At 40.2% G+C, this 24032-nt stretch overlaps 1 protein-coding gene across 6 annotated transcripts; it reads left to right on the top strand.

The window, feature by feature from the left end:
- Window positions 1–7: 7 nt before the first annotated feature.
- SLC39A6 (solute carrier family 39 member 6) lies at window positions 8–23951 on the top strand. Of its 6 annotated transcripts, none has more exons than XM_040588040.1 (10): window positions 8–57; window positions 1781–2528; window positions 3795–3975; window positions 4248–4417; window positions 5719–5931; window positions 7552–7621; window positions 8938–9315; window positions 16484–16564; window positions 18569–18759; window positions 19529–23951. In XM_040588040.1, the coding sequence occupies exons 2-10, from the start codon at window positions 1809–1811 to the stop codon at window positions 19679–19681; spliced, it is 2157 nt and encodes a 718-aa protein (XP_040443974.1). In that variant the 5' UTR covers window positions 8–57; window positions 1781–1808; the 3' UTR covers window positions 19682–23951. The 6 variants fall into 6 exon arrangements, 5 of the variants coding, with proteins under 5 accessions (XP_040443974.1, XP_040443976.1, XP_040443977.1 ...); XM_040588041.1 differs by lacking the exon at window positions 8–57 and adding an exon at window positions 594–752; XR_005827044.1 differs by lacking the exons at window positions 16484–16564; window positions 18569–18759; window positions 19529–23951 and adding exons at window positions 14465–14694; window positions 15356–15431 and having other exon boundaries at window positions 10–57.
- Window positions 23952–24032: the final 81 nt, after the last annotated feature.

Here is a 24032-nt window from a genome sequence, read left to right as displayed (position 1 = left end):
GGGCGGCGGCGGGGTCCGGCGGCGGCGGCGGCAGGGCCCGTCCCGGCGGCGGGCCAGGTAACCTCTGCTTGCCGCGGCGGCGGGCGGGACGCGGGGCGGGCGGGCGCGCCTGGCGGGAGGGCGGGAGCCGGCAGCCGCGGGCCGGGCCGCGCCGCTGGAGCAACCGCCGCCGGGTGAGGCGGGGCCGGGCCGGGCCGCGGCATCGATGCGGGGCCGCGCCCGTCCCCGCCCCTGGCGCGCGCTAGCAGCCGCGGGTGGCGGTCGCACGCGGCCCGGGGAGCGGCGGGCTGTCCCCCGCCCCCCCGCCCAGCCTGTGCCCGCCGGGGGCCGCGGGCCGGGTCCGGCCGCAGCCGCGGGGCGGGCGCGGGGCTTGGGGGCCGCCGCCTCCCGCCGGTGCGGTGTGCGAGGGGGGCCCGTGAGCGCTGGCGCTGCCGCCCCGCCCGCGGGTCCCGGCGGCGGTGGCGGGTGTCAGGGCCGAGCACGGCCTCGCTGGGGGCTGTGCGGTGCTGCGCGCGGCTTGGCACCACCGAGCTCACGGCCTCGGCGGGGTGTGCAGGGGACAAACGCCCACGCGTTCACGCTCGTGAACATCAGGCCCGCAGCAGCCGCCTGCCTGCCTGGGGGAGGGAGCACTGTGATGGCAGTAGCACAGGTGGAACGTGACAGCGCGAAAAATATTTTTTGTGGAGTGCTAGTGCTGAAAATTCACCCTGCTGGCTTGCCAGGAGGTCTGGGAAATATGGTAGCGAAAGGTGTGGAGCCCTGTTTTTTAAGCAGGAGCACGTAATACTTACTACTTGCCTAGAAAAAAATTACAAACCTTCTTTTAAGCAAAGCAAAAACCTAAATGACATCAAATGACTAAGGGAATGATTAATGAAATCAAATGTATTATTAGATGTTTGACTTTAAGGCAGTTGAAATAAATGAGTTGTTAGTGGTTAATTCAAGATACAAATATTTTGTATGCCCTGCTAAGCATTTCGTTAAGCACCGGTAAATACTTGTTTAAAAGAGTAACTTCAAAAGGAAGCACCCCCACAAGCTAGATGAGCAGGCGGGAAGCTCACTGTGAAGAAAGCAGGGGAAAAGGTAGTTCCAGCAGGGGAGTTTGCAACCACCAGCTGAAGAAACCCCCCCAGACCCAAAAAGAAGTTGAGACTGAACAAGCAAACTAATTGACATGAGAAGTGAGAGAATTACTTGACAAGCAAGAGACTGAGTATTAAGTAATCAAGGAATTACATGACTTGTAACCATGAAGGCCGATACCTTTGCTTGCCGACCTGTGTAATAGTGTAAAGTTTTGACAATCAGAGCTAGGCATTTGTGGGTGGCCACCTAGCTCCCTTCTTTGTGAAAGCTGGAGTAAAGGAATAGAAATGCCTCAGCTTGGTGTGTGAATTGGCGCTGTGCACCAAGTAGCAAACCCACCTATGGGACGACATAACCTAGATCTCAGTTGGTGCACCCTTGAGGATGCTGTCATTGTTTAGCTTGTGTTAGAAAACTGACTTAGGCCAAGCTAAACAACAGTAATCTTACACCTGGGGACTGTTTATGGCCAGTGACCTCACTGTGGTACACAGCTTTGCATCTGGGAAAAACGCTAAATGTGTAAGAAATTTAAATGGATTTTCTCTTACCACATTGATAATTTGAGCAGGGTTTGTTTTGGTTTGTTGTGGGTTTCTTTCGTTTAAGCAAATTGTGAACATCTATTACAGTGGAAGATGTGATCAGTGTCATGCAAACTGTTAAAATTTTCTTCTTTTTCTAGAGTTTCTCACTGCTAAAAAAACCCTACAATGGAGAGTACAGTATCGGTCACTTTCTTTGTGTTGTTTTCCATACTACTGTGTGAAAGCTATCATCCTGGAGTGGAGACGGCTACTGTTGTGCATGCATCAGAGAGAACTTTCCAAGAAAAGGCAGCTGGCATTAATACTGATTTGGCAGGATTAATACAGAAGTTTCACCTTCAAGAACTTTTTCATCGTTATGGAGAAAACAACTCCCTGTCAATTGAAGGGTTTAGAAAACTGCTCCAGAACATAGGTATAGATAAAATGAAAAGGATTAAAATAGACCATGATCATGACCATGATCATCACCTTCATCATAATCATTTTTCATTGAGTAAAAACTCTGAAAAGACTGTTTGTCCAAACCACGAATCTGATGCTAACAAAGATCACAGGAACAGTCACTCAAAGGAATCTTATAAAGTAGAGAACGTAGAACATCAGCAGAACTTTGTACGCATCAAGAACACCGTTAATGAAATAACTGCATCTGTCATCAGTGCTCCCACAGATGGCCGCTCTGAATTGCAGAATGTGCAACCTGGAGAAGTCAAGCTGGTTGCTCGTTTAGGTTTGACCAGCGCGAATGTTGTTAACGTTACAGGTGGCAGCAATGCCAGCTGGCTTGCTAGCAGCAAAGCAAATCAATCTCATACTTCTCTGAAGGAATCAGAAAGAGGAAGTTACCTGTACTCTAAACTGAAAACCCAAAATACCCAAGAGGTGAGACTGATTCTGTTGTATTCTTGGGCATCCAGATCCAGCGGGAATGTTCTGTCTTATTTGTCGTGTGCTTTTCACTTAACTGGGTACAAGCTTTGTGGGGTAACAGTACTCATAGATAAACACACAAACAACTTTCCTTGAGACTTAACATTTTGGAGGAAGTTGTGTTTGATTCACAAACTCAGAGGAGAATATACAGTCTAGTTATTTTTAATGTTTATTTCCTAAAAAAAAATAAGTACCTATATTAAGTATAAACATACAGTTTGTTTTATATATTATTTTAAAATACTACTAGAAATGAAAAACAGTTCAAATTTAAAACTTGCTGTTCTGTCTTAAAGCCAGAATCTGTCTTGCTTTGCTAATAATGTGAAAGTAAAAATAAAATCCAGTTAAAATACTGTCATTCTTATCGAAGCTGCCTCACAGGTGTTGATAGTCCTATGGCAGATAGTTTAGAACTGTGGGGAAGTAACTGGCACCTTCCTCCTTCAACGCCTCCCTCCCCATCTTCTTTAAGATTGTACGTAGAGTCCAACTGTAAAAAAGATTGCTGCAATATGTGTTCTGTATTACTTTAAAATAGTAAAAAATTAGTGCTGATAAAGTCTGTAGCTGTTTTGTAGACAGTTTTGCATAATCAGATTCTTCTCCGCTGAAGGCTTTAAAAAGCAAGTGTCTCTCAGGTCTCACTGTATCCAGCCATGCCAGGTAATTCAGAGTGGGTGTTGCGTAGCATGTGATTGTAGGTGCTGAACTCACAAGTTGTTACTGTGTTCTGCACAGTTGGAGCAGAAGTACTACTGGTACTTAAGTCAGCGAGACTGTAGGTGGTACAGTAGGGAAGACTGTACTGGAGGAAGTGTGTTAAGAACATGTTCTGTACAAGACTTTCCGTAGTAATCACTTGTATAAACAGCTCTTTAACCTTGTTAGTACTTCCTTATACAGCCTCTAAAAACTGAGGGAAAGGTGTCAGGCTGCTCCTGTTTGCACAGCAGAGCATCTGACCCCCTTGTGCTGAGAATGAGTGATAATTACGCATCATCTACCAGGACTCCTGAACTAGCTTACTGGGCCAGAAGTGGGGTGCAGGTACAATTCTTACTGAATTGGTTTGTTACCAATTTTTAATTACCATTGATACAGCTGTTTTCATGGGATGCCACTGCATTTTTGTAAAAATGGGTTTTCTGGTCCTCTTGGGATACATCATGGTGTTTTGGTTCTGGTTCATCTTTAACATGTGTCTTTTCACAGTGCTCCAGTGCGTCGAAACTGATGCAGTCCCATGGAATAGGTACTCAAGTATTGTTAACTGCTAGAGAATTTAGTTACCTCTGTCCAGCTCTCATTAACCAGATCGATGGCAAACATTGCATAGTCCATGCAACTAGTGAAAAAGCTGAAACGCCTCCAAAAAGTTACTCTCTGCAAATAGGTAAGTTGTGGGTTTTTTTTTTACATGGAGTAAAAGTTTACTGGAAACCCATTTATGTTGGTTATAAGTTTGAGAACATATGTTAAAGTTGAAAGAAGTTTGTATTTTTCTTTTGGCACTTGACTGTGTCTAGAGAGAAATCTTTGTGGCATACTATTTGTTAACATCTGATTAATCGAATGGTCAGGAGTGTTTGATAACAGGAATGTTAAGCAAATGAAATATCATACAGCTGTTATTTATTCTTGTTACTTTTTTTTTTTTTTTGCCAGCTTGGATTGGTGGCTTTATATCCATCTCTGTCATCAGTTTTCTTTCCTTATTGGGTGTTATATTGGTACCACTGATGAATCGCGTATTTTTCAAATTTCTTCTAAGTTTTCTTGTGGCACTGGCTGTGGGGACTTTGAGTGGAGATGCTTTCTTACATCTCCTTCCACATGTAAGTATTAATTACTGTTTCATTCAATATCTCAAAGCAGAGAATTTGACACCTATCTGTACTTCTTAGGTATTAATTAATAGGGATTACAATTATCAACATTTGGTGAGTCATTTCTGAACCTTACAAGGTTGATTATTTGATGGAAAGGTTTCCCATTTGGAACTGTTTGTATTATTAATTCTGCAGTCCTTACAGTGTAAGAGCATCACACCCATTATCCCTTGTTTTCCTGTTCTTAGTCATGTATGCTGCCAAATCACTCGCTCATTGTTCCTTGTGTGCAAGAACTTTGCATAGATGTTTTTAGTCACTTATTGCAATGCTGCCTCTTTATTTCTTTTTCCAGATTAATGAAATTTTATAGATAGTGGAAATCACTCACTGTACACTTTAAATGTGGAATAGATGGTCCACTATTTTCTGTTATCGGCCACTTATGTTGATTGCTTATCCATTGTAATTTTTGGTCTGAATCAAGTTTTTATGAAGTCCTGGGAAAACGTTACTTGGTAATAACCTTGGAGTTACATGTAGATTTTATGGAGTATGGACAATGAAACTGGAATACAATTGCTAAATTTTCATCTCTCTTGAAGCTCTTGAACAGACATCTCTGCACCTCCCCCCACCCCAACCCCAACCCCAAGGTAACTTGGTCCAACTTTCAGATAAGATGGATGAAAAGGACTGCAGATCCTGTGGTGTTTTCCAAGCCCTGCCTGTAACTTACGGGGGCGTTCTTTTTCCTTTCAGTTAATTTTTCATTTGCTGTGTGAGGTTATGTAAATCTAAATATGTGGGACTGAGGTGTCCTAGAAGATTTTTGGTTCTGAACATATCAGTAGCCAGTGAGGAGGCAAAGAATGTAAGACTTACTTTAAAGAAGGAATTTACTGTTAAGTTCCTTGTAGGAAAAGATATTTGATGTATATGAGCTGATTAGATGGGAAGATAATTGGTGTGCTGGCTGTGACTACTACTTAAAATGCAGTTTTCTTGGCAGTGTAGAGTTTTTGTGAGGGCAGTTGTACATACTGTATTGGACAGTATGCATGTAGCTTCAGGGAGAGGGTGAATGGTCTGCTGGCCTGATCTCAGTCCTTGCAATGTTTCTTCTCGTTGACAGATTTCTTTGTAATTGTCTGAGTTTATACCCAGAGTATTTACCCCATGAAAATTTTCAAGTCTGTACTCCAGACTCGAGGAAAAGAATGTGAAGAATACTTGCTATGTTTCTCATGTTACCAGTTCTTTTGAATAATACAGTGACTTTTTTCCTCATTTGCTTCTCCCCTTAGTCTCATGGAAACCATCACCACCACCATGAAAAACCTCTACTTGAACAAAATAAAAGCTCTACATTCAAACATCTTGTTTTTCAAAGTACAGAGGAGAGTGCTTACCTGGATTCTACATGGAAGGGACTTACAGCACTTGGAGGCTTATATTTCATGTTCCTTGTGGAGCATTTGATCACTTTAATAAAGCAGTTTAAAGACAAGAAGAAAAAGGTAGAGAAACTATTATTTTGAAGCTATAATATATTGCATGATCACTTCTGAACACATTTATAAAAATCTTTTATGAGTATCATGTATCTGGATTTAATAGTGATTGCGGACTTGATCAGTGTTATAATTTCAATTATATTAGTGACACACATACTTTTAAACTACACGGTAACTTTTTGTGTGGTCCCGTTACAGAAAAGCTCTGAGCTATTTCCTTAACCAGATACACAGTACAGGTTTGATACCACAGTGAACTGTTTGACAAGCAGACATCTAATTGTGCCCTTTGTTTTAACAGAGTGATTTAAGAAGTTACTGTTCATTATTGACTTCCTTCTGACATCTCAAGGCCATTATATAACTGACTATCTGAACTGGTTTTATTATTATTATTATTTTAATTCTTATACTGGATGAAAGAAGATGGCCTTATACAGTTTGTGTACTCCTGTTGATGGAGGCACTTGCAGAAAATGGGTAAGGGTGGTAGTAAGTGCTTACATAAGTAAGCATCCAACTACACTGTATAAAGTGACTTCATTAGATAGTGTTCCATTTGGAAATAGTTTGCCAAACCCCTTGTTTCTTTCCCATCTCTCCCCCGAAAAAGAGCAATCCAGCTTTCAGATTACTGTGCTGTTTTTTGTGTAGAAGGTAGATAATAAATTAGTTTTGGCATGTCATAAATGTTGGTAACTTGCCAATTATTGCTAACAGAGATCTTTAAAGACTAGCCTAGCCAGGAATAAACAAATGTTGTAAAAGTTGACTCAGTAAAAAAGATACAATCAAAGCTGGCGGCATCTTAATTTTGCTTGAAGAAAGTTAGTAAACTGCTAATCTCAGCTTAAAAATAGCTAGTTTCTAGGCTGTCACAATGGCTGATAACATCTAGTTTTATTGTTAAATTGGTCATTAAGATAGCAGTCTTAGAGCAGATGCTATGTAAACTCTTTGACTTTGGTCATGGGAAGTTGTGGTGATGTGGGTTATACTGAAGCTAAACTAACTGCGAGCGATAGAACCGCTTTCCCCGTCCCTAGTTAAATTTATTTGCCAAGGGATGGTATGAAATGTTCCAAGCAAAGCAAGTATTTTCTTTGTCCTCTCAGCCACTGGGAATAGATTTCCTGTTAGACTAATTAATGCCCTTCTAGATACTGAGTCACTGATGATAAATTGTTGTGATACAGACATTAGTGAGCAATTAGAACATTTTACTTGGTTTTCCTTCAGTACACTAGGAAAAAAACTTAGTGACGTTAAAATGGAAAAGAATTGGTGGAATAACTTTTACTTGGTATTAGATATATTTTGCTTCCCAGATGAACCCCTCTGCTTATCCTCATGCAAAAATGTGGAGTATTTATGTGTGTGGGTTTGGGTTTTTTTGTGGTGGTTTTTTTCCCTCCATCCTATGGAGCCTGAGGAACCTTCATCATCTTACTGTATTTAGCTGAGTTGCTAATGTTCCTCTTCTGCACTCTACATGGCTTCCATGTTGTCCTCTTACTGTGCCGGCTGCATAAATGTTGTGAATATAATGTTCCTCATGTATATCCTGAAAAATAAGTAAAATATTCATAACTACAGTATTTTTCTGTTTTCTTTTGGAATAAGAAAAAGAATGAAGAGGATGGAGAAAGTAAGAAGTTCTCAGCGAATGAAGAAAAGTTAGATACAGATGATCGTAAGTCTCGGTGATACTGCACAGTTGTTATTTTGTGGCAGCACTGTTTAAAAAACACCTGATTAATGGCAGCTCATAGATCTACTTCTTACTGTAGGTTGCATCACTACCTACTTGAATTCTTTATAAAACAAGACCTGTCTGTGCATTGATATGTAGAGGACTAGCTCTATTTGCTGCTTTTCTTTAACAAGTATTGATAGGTTGGAAGTAGTGAATTCACAGTTTTGAAACCTGAAGTGTTCTAATTCTGGATGTTACAGCGGAAGTTGAAGTCATTCGGTGAAGATCTTCTGGCTATGCCTGTTGCAAACACAGCTGTACCTACTGGCTTCTACGCTTCTCTTTAGACTGTTAGATGCTCTGTGCGTGATCCATTATTCAGATTTCTGTATATCTTTTAAGTCTGGATTTTGTAAGTTTACTTTATTTATGAAACTGGTAATCTAAAATCCTAGAGGATTACTTGAAGTATTTGGACTGCAGGTGATCATGTGTCCTCAAGATCATGTTGTAAGCCAAAACAAACCTCACTAGATACTTGTTAGCTCTTGTAGCTAGAAGAGGTGTTCAGTTTTTCAGAATAATTTTACAGCTAATGAAAGAGTTGTCAATAGTGCAGGAAAAAAAGTATTTCATTTAATTGCAGGGGAAGAATTTAACAAGTTTTAAAAATTAGTTAAAATAACCTTAGTGTGCCACTGATGTTTATATGAGGACGTTTGGTGGCCTGTATTGATGACTATTTTTGAGTGTTTTTATTTTTCAGGTGTTCAGACTTAAGCTCCTGTATTCATATGAAATACAGGAATTTCTAAAATAATCTATAAGAGGATATATATCTAGTATCCTCTTCTGCAGTCTTATTCTTTGGCCCTAAGGTGAATAAATGGTGTAAGTTTTGTAGGCACTTTGTCTTTCAGAAGCAACTGAACTAACAGCCTTCATGCTGTGAAACTGGGACATAGACCCTTATGCTGTTGTGTATAAATTGCACTGACTCTTAGATAAAAAGCTTATTCACCTTTTTAGGAGGCATTTGTGGCCTTAATGTAGGGTCTGCTTCAGTAACGGGACAGAAGCTAAAGGATTTTTTTATTTTGAACTATTGGGAATTATCTCAGAAATGTAATTAAAGGAAAAATAAGTTGTGGAAACCCTTGGAAAAAATTCTGGTACAAGAAGCTGGGGTATCAGTCTCAACTTCTAGACTTACTAGGTTTTTCTTTCCTGCATCACTTACTCAACTTGTTTGTTGTATTTTTGCTTCTGAGGTGATTTTAAAAACATATTATGCTCTGGATTTTTTCTAACAGGGCCTGAGGGCTATCTAGGGACAGACTCTCAAGATCCATCAGCCTTCATTTCTCAGCAGCCAACTGTACAAGAAGAAGAAGAAGTGATGATAGCTCATTCTCATCAAGAGGAGGTTGACAATGAATATGTGTCCAGGGGCTGTAGAAACAAATGTCATTCTCACTTACACGATACTCTAGGACAGACAGATCATCTTAGTCATCATCACCATGACTACCATCATATTCTGCATCACCATCATCATCAGAACCATCATCCCCACAGTCACAGTCAGCGCTACTCACGTGAAGAACTGAAGGATGCGGGGATAGCAACTCTGGCGTGGATGGTGATTATGGGAGATGGACTACACAATTTTAGTGATGGCCTAGCAATTGGTAAGTGTTAGCATGGACAATGCAACTTGGTTGTATGTGAGGACAGCAAACTTCTTGCTGTCACTTAGCTCTCTGTTAGGAACATAATTAATCAGTGGTGGGTCTTTGAAGCCTAAACTTTTATCTGATAGCAGCTTTGAATGAGTAGGACAGATCTTCAGTTTTAATGTGACAGTGACAAATTAAATGGAAGTTATGTGCTTACAGCTATTTCTTTAGGGAATCTAGAAACTTTGCTTATTTCCTCCTTTTAGCAAAGTTAAAGCTAAAATTTTTCAAAACTAAAGCTAGGCTTGTAAAACAATATTTGGGACTTAGAGCTGACTTTGTATTTCAGTGCCTGCAAGTGCTCAGCAATTTAAAAAAAAATATTTTTTTTTAGGCTTGTCTTTTTGGTCACATATAAATTGACTGTGTTTTTTCCACCTCAGTCAGGCCACTAGCATCACTGGCTTCTTTGTTTCTCACTTCCATCTTCACTTGTTAAGCAGCAAGATCAGGTTCTGTACTTGGCATATCTGGCTTTGCCTAAACTGGGCCCTGGTTACACATCATGTGTAAGTTTTCCCAGAGCACTGGTCAGTAGGGAGATGGGACCCTGGTTTTGGTCTGCTTTAGCCTGAGGGTTACCCAAATGGATTACGCAATATTATGTGTGATTTTTGTGCTGTGGGATGTAGGCAGCATTCATTTGTACTGTAAAATGAATTTATTTCAAGGCATTGTGTTCTCATAAGGTGCTTTTTCACTTTTGCATATCGGTCTTGTCACATTCTAAATTCTTAGATCTTACCATCTACTGAAGAGTAGCATTGCAGTTCTTCCTAGTGCTTGTACTAACCTTCCAGTGAAGGTCTGTGCTGCTTTTTATATCCTGGGAGTGTGTGAGTAGGGTGTTAATTAATCAGGCGTTAGTTAGATATTACCTGTCAGAAATATGATTCATGGAGAAGATACCAATAAAGTCACTATATGTTGCCTTTATGCAGACTTTAGGATTAGGAGTGTCTGTATTAATTAGAGGAGTGTAGCATAAGTAGATTCTTAAGATGCTCAATGTGCTGTACGCGGTCTCAAAACAGACTCAGTCTCTCTTCTTGAAAAAGTATTTTTAAAAATATAATTTTCTTAAACACCAGTCATACTCAACTTGAAGAACAAGCTTTTGAATGGCGTGTAATAGTCCATTTTTTGTGTTCGGTTTCTTTTTTTATTTAAACTGGTATAAACACTTACTTACATGTAAACAGAACGTTTATCCTTTTGTTCCTTTTTTTGTTCATATCCCTGTTGTTCCCTTGCATGTTGTAGTTGTTCAGCCTTTTTTGACAGTGCTTCAGTGAAAATATTTCTTTATCACAAAAATAACAGATTAAGTATTATGTTCTGGACTTCTGGCTGGGAGGTCAGGTTTGGGAACTGCCTTGTTTTTTCTGGAAGGAGAGCTAAACTACAGGTATTTAAAATTTAAAAGGTTAAAGTAAGTTATAGCCAGTCAAATCGGTAATCTTCAGTTTTTATGCTAGGCTTTTGTAATCTTGACTTTGTATTTAAGACTTTACAGGTATTGGATTAATTTCCAGCTTATATAGCATACGGGGGTCAGTTCAGTATCAGTCTTTCTGTAAATTTTATTGTAGAAACAAGTTCATTCTTGTTTGAGGAGAAAATCCAATAATAACTTTTCTCACAGCAGTATTTGCAGTTGTTCAGATTCAGTCAATTCAAAGTATAATGTGAAAAGAGACTTTCTGATTTAATCTCATTTTTGATGAACATTGAAGCATGGAATGTAAATTTCTGAGCAGATCAGTAGTGAAAATGAGGTAGGAGGAGGAGGATTTGCATACAAATGACACACAGAATCAATTACCTCTTAGCATTAGGGAGATTTGGGAAGGAGGTATGGCTTAATAGTTATGAAGGGAAAAGTATGAGGAAGGTTAATAAAGGCTTATTGAACAAGTGTGAGAGTAGCTTTTAGAAGTCCTGCTGTGTAGCTTGTTCATGCTAATGGAAATGTAGGTCTCCTTCAGTTCTGGATGTGCTCAGAAGTATTACTGAAAAACATTGATTTGATGATGTTGCGAAAATGCCAATACTACTTGTATAGTATTTTACCTGTATTTAAATGAAGATGTGAATGCTCTGTGAAGATAACTTTAGCCAGAGCAACACTTCATTCATTTAATGTGATTTGTGTTCCATAACTTCCATCGGTTACTTTATCCCTCAAATCTGTTGTGCTAATTATGTAGGAATAAGATTTGAAAGCGCTTATTTTTTTATTAAAGCATGGAACTGTTGCATCTGACTAATTTGTACAAAGGGATGTTCTGTGATTTGAACTTTTCTTTGTAGCTTCAACTAAATGACTAAAATGCAGAACACTATTTTTACACTAATCCTTGCATGCATATTTTTTCTTCAGTTGCACTTTGAGAGAAGTGATGTCTTAAAAGTGTATTTTAAGATACCATGACGCTACTAAATCAACTTCTTGAGAGGCGATAATACCAGATATATTAATGTAGTCTTCAGTTTGTTAATGTTTCAAGACCTCTTTTTAGCAGTGAAAAGTAAAAATAGATATTCCTGTTATTTAAACTTGTACTTTGGTTGCTATGTATCTGTATAGTATACAGCCATATCAACCACCCAGGAACTTTGCAAAGCAGTCAGGTTTTGTTTGGTATGCCTTTGTGGTCCCAAAATCAGATTTACAGTGTGTGATTAAGCTGGATTCTTGTATTTTTAATTTTTCTCTAATAAGTGATAAGACTTGGAAAACATTGTGTAGAGACAATAATATAGAGGAACTTGTAGATTATGGAGGATGCAGGCATGGGAGAAGGTAATTATCTTCTGCCTTTCTCTACTTATCTAGTCTTCTCAGAAACTGAAGCCCAATTGAATGCTGACTAATTCTCCTGTCTTAGTAGGAGATAACTGTGGCTGTCTTTCAAAACCTGACTCCAAAACTATAAAGCAGTGTTTGGAGGTGAGGGAAACAGACTGATACCTAGAAAAGATTGATAGCGTTCACTAATAACCTCTTCTTTTGCTAGTCATGTAGCGCAGTAACTGCTGTCACTTACCTATTAATTACATAGACTGCTATGACTGTTTTATTAGAGTGCAGTGGAAAACGCTCCTGCTGAGGGCTTGAGTCAGAATACCTTTTGTCTTGCACACTCTGCACCTCGGAATTGGGCTTTACAAATAGTCATAGAGATGGGTCACCTCTAGAGGTAATCTAGTCAGATCGTCTGCTTGGAACAGCTCTTGTGATCATTAGATTGGGTCTGTGAGGGGTTTGCACAGCCAAGCCTTGAAAACCTCCACAGGTGGGGAGATTCCACCACGTCTGTGACTGACCTCTTCTAGTGTTGCACTACTGTCTTTTAATAAGGAAAGCTTTATTTATGTCCATCCAAAAGCTTCCAACCAATAATTTGCTTCCTCTCCCCCGTTGTCTGTTACTACTTTGAATAGTTAGGCTCCTTCCTATTTGTGACTGTACTAAATATACTTAGAAGCTGCTGTTAGACCACTGCTTAGTCTGGTGGAGAGGAAGGTTAATTACGCCTAGCTTCCTCAAGCCTTTAGGCCTTATGCTGTAAACTTCAGATAAGCTTGTCGGCCTCTGTTGGATGGTCTTCATATCCGCCTTGAACTGGGACACTCCAAAGTGTTCAGAGAATCCCAGGAACAGCCTCACTAGCGCTTAGCAGAGGAGGATAAGAACTTAGCCTGCTGGCCTCGCGTCCGTAAGACTGTGAAGTTTGTGGTTCCCTGTATTTGCAATGAGAGTGCACTGTTGGCTTGTATTGAACTTGTTGTCCATCATAATCTTAACATCCTTTTTGGGAAGGCTGCTATTTCACCCAGTCACTTCCTACCTTGTACTAATGTATGAACTTCTCACTTTTCCTCTTTTGAACTTCATAAGATTCCCATTGGCCTAATCTTCCAGTTTACCAAGGTTCTAGTGGTTGATGTGTCAGCTCAGCCCTTACTTTTTCCCTCTGCTCCTCAGCTTGGCATCATCTGCACACTTGCAGATGGTGCAGTCTGTTTCATCCAGATCACTAGTGAAAATATTGAAGAAAATGAGGTTGCGGTATTTGTCCTGAGCCAGCCATCAGGCCCTGTTAGCCCAGCAGTCCAGCCAGTGTGCAGTCATCTAACTGTCCATCCTGTATTTCCTCTGCTCCCAGATGAGGCTGCTGTAGGAGATAAGTGTCAGAAATCCTACTAAGGTCAAGTTCTGTTATATTCACTACTGTTGCCATGTCTATAGTCAGTTACTTCCTCAAGCTGGGTCAAGCATTTGAAGAGAGTATTCAACATGATCTTTCCAGGAACTGAGGTGAGGTTGACTGTTCTTTGCCTTTCTTAAAGATGGGAATCATGTTATACTTTTCCCAGAGTTCCACTGGGGCCTTCTGTAGCCATGGTTATCCATAGATGATAGAGGCTGCAGCCTTGCAGTCGCTCCAGTCAACTCTGTCAGCAGCTGTGGGTGAGTTCCATCTTGATGCGTCTGAGCACTTCCAGTTTTTTCAAAGTATCTCTAATCTGTTGCTTTTCTGCTGTTCACTGTCCCTTTCTTTCTAGAATGATGCTGGGATCTGTTTGTGAAGACTGAGATGAAGGCAGTGCTGGTGCTTCAGCCTCTTTTTATGTCTGCTGCTTGGTTCGCTTCCCCCACGCATCAACAGACCCAAATTTTTCCTGCACTTTTTCTCATCTAGCATTCTTGTAGAACTCTTTCTTGTTATCCTTGGTGTCTTGTCAGTCTTAGCTCCAGTGGGGCTTTGGTCTTCCTCCTTTTTGTTCCACTGCTTTTGTCTTCCTTGTTGCCAGTCTTTGTTTCTATTTCTCATGTGCCTCCTTTCTGAGTCTTAATTCATTAAGTTGTACTTTGCTTAATGGGCACATCTTCTGTTGGAAGTCCTAGTGTTCCTGCGCAAAGAGGGTAGTTCATTTCTGCACTCTGTTGAGCGTGCTTTACAAATCACCCATCTCTTCTGGGGACTTTGCCCTTTGACTGATTCTCAGGGGATTCTACTCTGCAATTCCTGAAATAAGTCACTCTGCTTCATTAAAATCTATGGAGTCCTAACTTTGCCTCTTCCTTTTCCAGCTTCCTTCTGTATCCTGAACTCAGTTACCTCATGCTCACTGAAGCTCAAGATGCCATTTTTTGCTGTATTTGCCATAGCTCTTCCTCGTTTGTGAGCAGCGGGTCAAGTAGAACTCTAATCCTGGCTGGCTCTTCTACCATTAGTATGGGAAAACTGTCGCCAACACAATTAAGCAACATCCTGGATTGTGTGCCCAGTGCTGTTAACCTTCACAGCTGAAAAATCTCATGTGAGTGGTGATGTCTTGTGTTGTTCACAGGTAGCCTTACCCACCACCTCTTCTTGGTTAGGTGGTTTGTAACTGTATTCCTAGTGTTACTGTGACCTTGACCGAGACTCAATAGGCACAAGGAACTGCATTCATGTGTAGTTTTACACTGGAGCTCTGTGCAGTCAAGGGAACTCCTTTATGTAGATGGGGGGGAGGGGGGAAGTTACTTGTATTCTGTCTTTTCTAGGCAGTCTGTATCTATACATGACAGGCCAAGCCAGCTTTGGTGACTCCACAGCATCATCAAGGCAGGCTCTGAGCAAGCAGTGGACTTCCCTAGGCAGTAGCTGTGGTTGACAGATCTGTGTCTGCCCTCTGTCCTGCATGGGAGGGAATCTCCCATCACTAAAACCTTTTCCTTTCTTTTTGTGTTGCTGACCTTAATCTGATGTGCTGAGCAAATACTCTAGGCCAGGCAGAACTCATTTATCCTCTCTTCTGCCATGGTCATTCATCATAGTGTTCTTTGGATTAGCAGCTGCAAGTGGGACAGAGGGTTCTTTCTGTTGCCAGGCTTTACTTTTTTCAAATTTTACCCATCTGGGGGTTTCATGTTCCTGTGCTGCTTTGGTCCTGCTGCCTTCTTTAGCCTGAAGGGGCTTGGCTCTTGCCTCTGCAGAACCTCTTCTGAAGTCCCTCTCAATCCCTGGTGCATTATCCCTCATCCAGAGGTGCCCGCTCACTACGTCTTGCGTCTCCATTGCTGTGTGCCACAGCACGCATCCCAGAGGTAAAGCTGCTGCTGTTGTCACTGCAGGGAGGAGCATCAGGCATTTCTTGCAGATGAAGACCTGGATAGCAGTGTCCACCCTCAGGAGGTACATCTGGGTAGAGGCTGCTGGAGTACTGGGGGTGGCCATGCGAGCAGAAAGTGGGGATTGTCTCCTGTGGTCTCACAGCCATTGTAGCTCTTCCTCTGTCAGTAGTACTCCTGGGTCCTTTGTGTGCCATCTACTGCGATGTGGCCTTGTGCCTCTTTGACTGCTTATTGGCAACGCCTTGTTTGTTGGCACACTCCTGGTAGCACCTGAAGAAGAAGCTGGACATGATTCTGCTGTGCCCCCAGGGTGAGGCTCTCCGTGCAGCCAGGGACCTCCTGTGTGTGAGCTGTGGTTCAGCTCTTCAGCCCTGCTGTATGCTGCTTCCTCCTGAGCTGCTGTCAAGTAAGAAAAATAACAAGCAACAGGAGTGGAGAAAACAAGAAAGATGAGGACGGGTGGTCTAGTTTAAGAGGGTTTTGTGAGTTTTTTCCTCCACGTAAAGTGTGATAGCTCACATATGTGCAAGCTGCCTAGAATTCACAATCTTTCACTGCTGATTTCATGAGACTATATAGCCTCTCTTACTGTTCAAATGGATTTGCTTTTTCTGGTACCCTGACTGAGGCAGTTGAGCTGCCTCTTCCTTTTGTATCTTTAAAAAAAAAAAAGTGCATTTTCTGACTGTATTTCTATTTATTGCATTTTTTGAGAGGGTTGTGTTGTTGGAAGGTATTTGGTTTAGTTCAGAAGTAAGTAAAATTTGGTTTGCTTTAATTATTTGGAGGATTCTGAAGGAGGATTTTGAAACTTAGGAATCATAAACAACAGCTGCTCAGTTAAAGTTTAAATGCTTCCACAAGCATAAGAAAAATTTGAGTGGAACTAAGATGTCCTAACCTGATACACACATATGCAACAATACTTCTGCACTTGATGCCTGAATATGCTGTAATATTTTTTGGTTTTTTTTTCCTGTCCCTTCATAGGAGCAGCCTTTACTGAAGGGTTATCTAGTGGGCTAAGCACTTCTGTGGCTGTATTTTGCCATGAATTACCTCATGAACTAGGTAAGACCCGAGTAGTTCCATATGCTGAAGGTACAGGTACTTGCAGTTGCGCTTTGGAGAATTGTAATTGATTTTATTCTATGTCACAGTAAAATTTGGTCAGAAAACTTCATCTGTGTTGGAATGTCCAATCAAGAATACTTTTATCTTATTTCAAGAGTGTTTTAATTCTTAATTTAATTAACGTTCCTTTAAAAAATCTAAATATTTAAGCTGCGTTGTTTAAAACTCAGTGTCTCTTGAAGTTACTTACAATTTGTTCTGTATAGTTCACTTGTAGTTTTTATTCTTCTTAGCAACATAAATTATGAATTGCAGGAGAATGCATGTCAGAACTTGCTTTTCTCACATCTGTTTAATTTTATTCTTGTGTTTGTGGTATTAAAAGGAAGTTCACAATTAGCTGAACTCCTTTCTGCATAACATTTGCTGCTTTTTCATTAAGTCTTACAAAGAACTACTCTAAATTAAATTCTGAACTACTTATAAACCTTTCCTAGAAATAGTTTGCTTTTCAAGCTCAAGTGATTTAAATTAATGACCATAATTTCTCATGGAAATGCGCATGTCTTACACTGTAAGTTTAGTATTTGGCCCTTTTGCAGGATGCAGCTGCTTAGTTTGTCTTGGAATGAAGCTGATCTTTTCGATTGTCAAATCATTTTGTATGTGCCACTGGTATTTCTTTCGTAGCTGTCACAGCCACAGTCATACCTGGTGTATAGAATGAGGAAAGAACAGTTTGCTTGCACCTTTTTTAAGGTTTCATTCCCTAAAAAGTGGAACATTCCATTTGATATAATGGAGCTTGCAAACTAGTATGTGTATACATCAAACTATTTCTTAAACAGTTTGATGTATTTGCCTGTACAATAATGTTACACAGAAATGCATTACTCTGGAGAAAACGTACCTGGTTTTATGACATGGGAGGAATTGAGTCGTGTTCATCTTAATATAAATTCCTTGGGAATCGTGGAACTTGTATTAATTACATGTACTAAATGTTGTTAGTACGAACATACAAAATACATTCATGTTATTCATCTGATAATTGTAGGTTTGAATGTTCTGTTGGTTTTGGAAGCAAGAAAAATCTTTTAAAATTTGTATCATGCTGCTTTAATCAGCGTGGAAAACTTGATAGAAATGCCTTAACGGGACATAAAGTGGCATAGGAGTACTGAAATAAATGGGACTATCTGAAGTTAGCTGGGGATGAAATTGGATCATCTGTTGTTAACTGTAAACAATGTTTATAACATACTAGTTCCATCTTAATTGCAGTTATCTTGTGGGAAAAGCTGTTGTAACAAATTATTCAACTTGGCTTTGAGATTGCTTTTGTTTACTTTAACTGGAGATAACTTTAAAAACTTTAAAAGTTTAAAAACTATATGTTTTTATATAGAATCTGTTTTATTTCCAAATAATAAGATTATATTATTTTACTCTGGATTAGATCTAATTTATCTAAAAAAAAAAAAAAAAATCTGTTCTGAATTATGGAAAACCTGTTTCTGGCTGGTAGTCTGTAATTCCTTCAAGTAAAAAAAAAGTTGAAGTTTGACTTACAGAAATTAATAAAGAAATTATTTCTGAATTTATGAAACAGCTGGACTTGAAGTATAAAAAGCAGTTACAGGTTAATAAATGGAATAATCACCATTGCTTTACGCAATTGAGTGGGAATATTTTATTTTATACTTCTTTAGAACACCTGTGCTCATAAGGCACTGCAGTATTTTAGTGTTGGTTTAAATGCAAACTACACTAAAAGCTGTTTCTTCCAAAAACCCTAAGACTTTAAGGTTATAAACTTAGAATGTTTGCTGCTGTGTGCTTTTTAACATTGTGTCCCCCAATGATTTCTGGTTTTATGAAGGAAAAAGTGAAGGCAGATGACAGCATAAAAACAGTTTAGCAATCTTGTAAGAGGAGAACTGGTGACTACTGCAGTAGTTACCTGAGTGAAAATTTTCTTTTGTTTTTTGCCTGTTGTAGGAGATTTTGCTGTACTTCTAAAAGCTGGTATGACTGTCAAGCAAGCTGTGCTGTATAACGCGCTGTCAGCTATGCTGGCCTATCTTGGAATGGCGACTGGGATTCTTATCGGTCATTACGCAGACAACGTTTCTATGTGGATATTTGCGCTTACTGCTGGCTTGTTCATGTATGTGGCTCTTGTGGACATGGTAAGTGGCTAGACCGACTTGAATTTTATATAACATGGTTTAAGAATGAAGGCTAATTGTATTTTGATCTCAAAATAAATTTGTCTCCCTCAATTAACTTCTGTGCTTGAAGGTGCTCATGAGTATGCAGTGTAAGTGCTCAGTTACATGTTCAGGTGGAAGATTGCTTTTATTTAATTACTGTAGGAACAGAGATTGTCTCACCCTTAGTTGTTAAACAGAGGCAGTTAACAGCAGAAGTAGAGGAAAAAATTTGCTTCTGACAGTGGCTAGTGTAGCAGGTAGCAAGTAACAGTGCAAGTTGTGCGTTAATGGCACCAACAAATGCGCTTTGGCTTTTTGCGTTAAATCGTTATTGCTTTTTGGGATGAAGATAGGATTGTGTTAAAACTTCAGCATACCTCAAAAGTATGTTTGGACAGAAATACAAACTATTTGGGGGTGTTCAGGATAGTTTAACTATCTGAAGAATAAAATTTTTAGTGTGACGTGATTAAATCAGTTGGTAAATAATATCCTGAGTAAATGCCTAACCTAAGACATTAGCATAATTGTTGTGAAAACAGTAATTAGGACATTACAGGTTTTCTCTAAATATGAACGTAGACTCTGATAATTTTGTTCATGTTGAGTGACATCCAATTCAAGGAGTAGTATTAATGCAGTCATCAAGAAAGACTAGAAGAGTAATACTCTGCTGCCTCATGGTTGAAGAACTGGGTTTGAAGTAACTTTATTTTGAAGGCATTTAACTTTCTTGTTTGTTTAGGTGCCTGAAATGCTCCACAATGATGCCAGCGATCGTGGATGTAGCCGCTGGGGATACTTCCTGTTACAGAATGCTGGGATTCTGTTGGGTTTTGGGATAATGCTGCTTATCTCTGTATTTGAACATAAGATTGTGTTCAGCATAAACCTGTAATCCTGGTTGCCAGGAAGAGAGCTTGGTGTTAAGTTATAAGAGGTAGTTTTTTTCCTATTAAATTCCCTAATGGGGAGGTACGTTTGATATAGACTAGGTATTTTTATTGATGTGCTTTGTTGTTGTGTCCCTCCCTTCTCCCTCTGGTAGAAATGAACACTGTAAGGTGTTGGGTTGTGGGTTTTTTTTCCCACTTAGGATTTAGCATTGCAATATGGTACTGTGGAAAATTGTACTTAGTAAAACACGGTGAAAGTGCCAAGTCTATTAAAGGAATATTGTCTGGGGGGTAGGGGTGGGGTTTTTTTGGTAAATCTATTTACTGTATGTAATTATATGTAACAGGTTTTTTTACTTAAGTGGTTTTGCTTGTTTAAAGAAATAAAATTACAGTGGTTTTTATTTTAGCACAATCAAAATCAGTGGATACAAAGCACAGTAAGCAGTGTAAAACGAGAAAAAGACATAATGGGTAGCATGTCTTTTTGTTGGTAGAAACTCATCTCTTCGTATCCACCTACTTTACATGGAATGGCAGATGAATCCGCTCATTTTGTGGTGGTTCTTCTCTTAACAGATTGTGGATTCTTTGTGTCTTATTCCAGTTGGTTTATACTCCAAACAAATTCTGGTGAAGTCCCATTTTAAGTGTTTGCACCAAATGTTTTACTTGTTTCATCCCTTCTGATGTGAGTTGCTCTTGACCAATTTCTCAAATCAGCAACAAACGTAGAGATTAGACTGCAAAAGCATAGCTCTAGCTCTAATATACATGAATTTTATCAAAGACTTGAAAAGTAGTGCTGTATCCCACTTATGCTGCCTGAAGTGGCAAGGGTGTATTGAAGTCTGTTTGATATCAAGGGGAGGAGTTATGCAGGCTGAAACAAACAGTCATTTACTACAACAGCTTCCTTAAGTGTTGATTTACTTTGAGAAACATGCTGAGTGGGACAGCTGACTACACACAAACCTGCGCTTGCAAAACAGCTACATTTCCTTGCAACAACTAAACCTGAGAAATCCAAAATAGCCCACTTTGACAGCATATGTAGGGAAGCAGCATGTTAAGGATAATTGTAAGTGTACACATAAGTATGTAGTTGGAGCTTGCAGTCCTAATATTTAACCACTCTGAAAGTAACTGAAGGAAGGAGAAGGATGAAAAAGACAATGCCAAAATAAATAAATTCTGAATTTGCAGGGAAGGTAAACACTAGACAACTTTTAGATCATGAATAAATTACGGAATTATGCCATCTTAACTAGTTAGCTTTAAAAATCCTAGAAATATAATTAGAATGTATTTCTAATTCAACTTTACTGCTGCTTCAAATCATCAGCTGAACAAAAAGCTTGAACAATGAGGAAGTGTTTGATAGTGCCATGTCTGACAGGTTAAAACAGTGGCATATGTTGGCTTGTCATAAAAGGAAAGCAAAAACTACTCTATCACCTTCAGAAGTTGATGTTTAGAATTAATTGAGAGGTTTTGGAGGTTTTTTTACTAGTTAAGAAATGAGGATTGCTGGAGTTTCTATAGCCAGTGGAGTATTAGCTTTTTCTTCCTCCTTGGGTCTTTCCTGAAGTTGACAGGGTTGAGATTTAATCTCCTGCCCGCAGCAGTGAACTCCTGTTCCCTGCCGCCTTTGAAGTCAGGGGCTAGAGAAAGGCATACTTCCTTCAGCTCTGCTGATGCATCCTCAGGGAAGCACTGAACTGTGGTGGGGTCTTGCCAGCTCACCCAGATCTGCACATGGATGAATCTGTGCATCTCTTGGCTTGGTGAGCAGTTGTTTGAAGAGAACAGACTTGTCTTTTGGAAGCACTCATTTTTCTCCCCAGAATTTAACTTTCTGGTGCTGGACGCTGCTCTGGTGCTGCGCTTTCATCTCTTTAACAAGAACAGTGACAAAATACAGGTGCATTCCCCCCATCAAGTACTTTAAGTTTTGTGTGTCTCTTATTCTATGCTATTGCATTTTGATTAAGCTTCTGGACTTTTACAACTCAGAGCACAAGGGTGATGCCACAGGACAATGGCTGTCTGCTACGTTTTTATAGCATCTCCTTAATCACCCACCCATCCTTACTCTTTTTACTATTTTATTTTTTTTCCTTATGGCAGTCATATTCTAGTGTTCCCAAACTTGAATTAGTAGTATGTGCAAATAGGATGAAAAAAGGATTTATTGCTTCCGTATGTTCTTGTGCTCTTAAACTGTTAGCTTATTTGAACTCTCTGAAGACACAGTAACTTCTGTTTTTTCAGTCTAAACTCTTACAATACTTCTGCCCTCACTGTGCTATGTTAATTTCTTTACTTTGTTGTAGCTAAACTGCCTATAAATAACCCACTTGCTGATCTTCATCTTTCCTTTGCTACCTGTAATGCTTGAATACCATAATCTTTGGCTCCTTGAAAGCTATTTCATTTCTGGCACATACACATTGCTGCTTTTTATTTTAGCAGAACCACCATGCTGAGACACACACACACACTCTAGACACACACAGACTCTCTCTCACTCTCACTCTAAACCTGCCAAAATGGAATTTTTCATGCCTATACTGACCTCCCGTCTTGGCAGTCCTGCCTCATTCCAGGTTTCTCAAAATGTGGCTGCTTTTCCTCTGGCTGTCTCATCCTGATGTCTCCTTATTGCAGTTGAATGTGTCAACATTTAGAGTGCTCTGATTTGGCCCTGACCTGTCTAAATGAGTCTTGCCTTTGCTAGGATAACGGTGCTGGTAGCATCAGAGCCGGTGTGCTTCAGTTCGTGTTCCTGTACAGCTGCTCAGGAGCACGATACATTCCTAGGCCAAAAGAAGTAAGGCTTCTTCCCTCCTTCCCTCCAGACCTCTTAGCACAGCTCTGCTCTGCTGAAACGCAACCTCACTGCATCCTAGCCGGTTTGGTAGGGCTTGGGCACTGTTTACCCCAGTGGTGTGGCAAACCACCATACATCCAGCGGGCTTTAGCCTGTGGGTCTTCTGCCTTCTGTCCTGCTCCCTCTCTTCGGTCATGAGGGATTTTGGACTTGGATGAGCTCAGTTCACCTTGAATTTTTTACTGGTGGTTTGTTAGCCTACAGCCTCGATAGCTGGCAGTTCAGCTGCGCTTGCATTGTTTGTTTGCTGGGTGTGACAGGGGAAGCAGGCGTGTAGCCTCGTGGTGCCCAAGAGATTTTAAGATCAGTAACCAAATGACAGAGATAAATCTACAAATTTCAGTTTGTGTTTCTAGTGGCTTCTTGGCTGGCTTTCGATGTAATCATCTGACGTTAAAATATCTACATATCAAAACATATTGCTAATGTAACAACATGCAAAATAAATTGCCTTTAGAGCACGTGGGCAGAAATGGCTCGATACGTTAGACACAGGCATATCCCACCCGTTCAGTGTTCTTCGGTCTGTGATGGAGAGATGTCTGTGGCAGGCAGCTGTCCAGACTAGTGACTGAGAAGACTGTAGTCTGAAACCTGCTGTAGGTTTGTACCGGCAAGTTGACAAGAGTTTGTTGGGTTTTTGTTTTGGTTTTTTTTTTTTTTCCTTAGCCTTATAAAGTAGAGTCTGTTTCTATTGCAACATACTGGCATTCAAAATACTTGTGGTTTGCCAAAGCGATGGGGCAGAGCCTCTAAGCAGATTTTTATGTGTATATTTTTCTGCAGCAGTTTGTAATGTGCCTGGCCATGCCAGCTGATAAATGGAAGTGTCTCTGTTTTGTGTATCCATCTGTACCTTTATTACGATACAGACCTTAATGTTACAGCCGCCTTAGTGCCTGTGCTGAATGCAGGTAAACAGAACAGGCAAACAATGCTGGAATCAAAGTTACATTTTTTGTAATGTGTTCTTCTAATGGTTTTGACCTGAATTTGTACAGAAAAGGGGTTGTGCGTCCTTATGATGTGTAGCGAGAGTTGGAGTGGAGCTGTGGAGGTTCTCCCCTGCCTGGCCGGTGAGGTTTGGGTGCCCGTGGGGTTTCTCTGTTCCTTCATGGCCGGGACACTGAGGGTGATGCCAGATGTGCTGTGGGAATGCAGCTCCAGCAGGCTTAAATCAAACAGTCAAGGCTAAAATGGAATTCACTGGACTCAAGAGACCAGCATAAATAAAATTTCAGTGAAAAAAGGGTGTCATTGTGTTTGCCACAAACAAGAAACAAAAAGATGTTTTCATGAAACGTGCTTTTACTTAAAACACGTTTTTGGTGATATATGATTGCTGTGTTGCTGTAACGTAAATAAACCACTGAGCACTGTTGCCGGCTTTGGAGCGTTTTCCTCGCTGCTGCCCTCCAGCTGCGCCCTTCATTTACCTTCTCAAAAAAAAAAAAAAAAAA

The sequence above is a fragment of the Falco naumanni genome, chromosome 3 (assembly GCF_017639655.2).
Source record: "Falco naumanni isolate bFalNau1 chromosome 3, bFalNau1.pat, whole genome shotgun sequence".
Lineage (NCBI taxonomy): Eukaryota > Metazoa > Chordata > Aves > Falconiformes > Falconidae > Falco > Falco naumanni.
This window is presented reverse-complemented; position numbering and strand designations above follow the sequence as displayed.

Bases quoted from the DNA above. Each gene is read 5' to 3' on its own strand.
- SLC39A6 (XM_040588040.1), top strand. From the start codon at position 1,809: ATGGAGAGTACAGTATCGGTCACTTTCTTTGTGTTGTTTTCCATACTA. The intron at 5,932-7,551 runs GTAGAGAAACTA...TTTTGGAATAAG, and splicing joins TTAAAGACAAGAAGAAAAAG to AAAAAGAATGAAGAGGATGG. The intron at 7,622-8,937 runs GTAAGTCTCGGT...TTTTTCTAACAG, and splicing joins AAAGTTAGATACAGATGATC to GGCCTGAGGGCTATCTAGGG.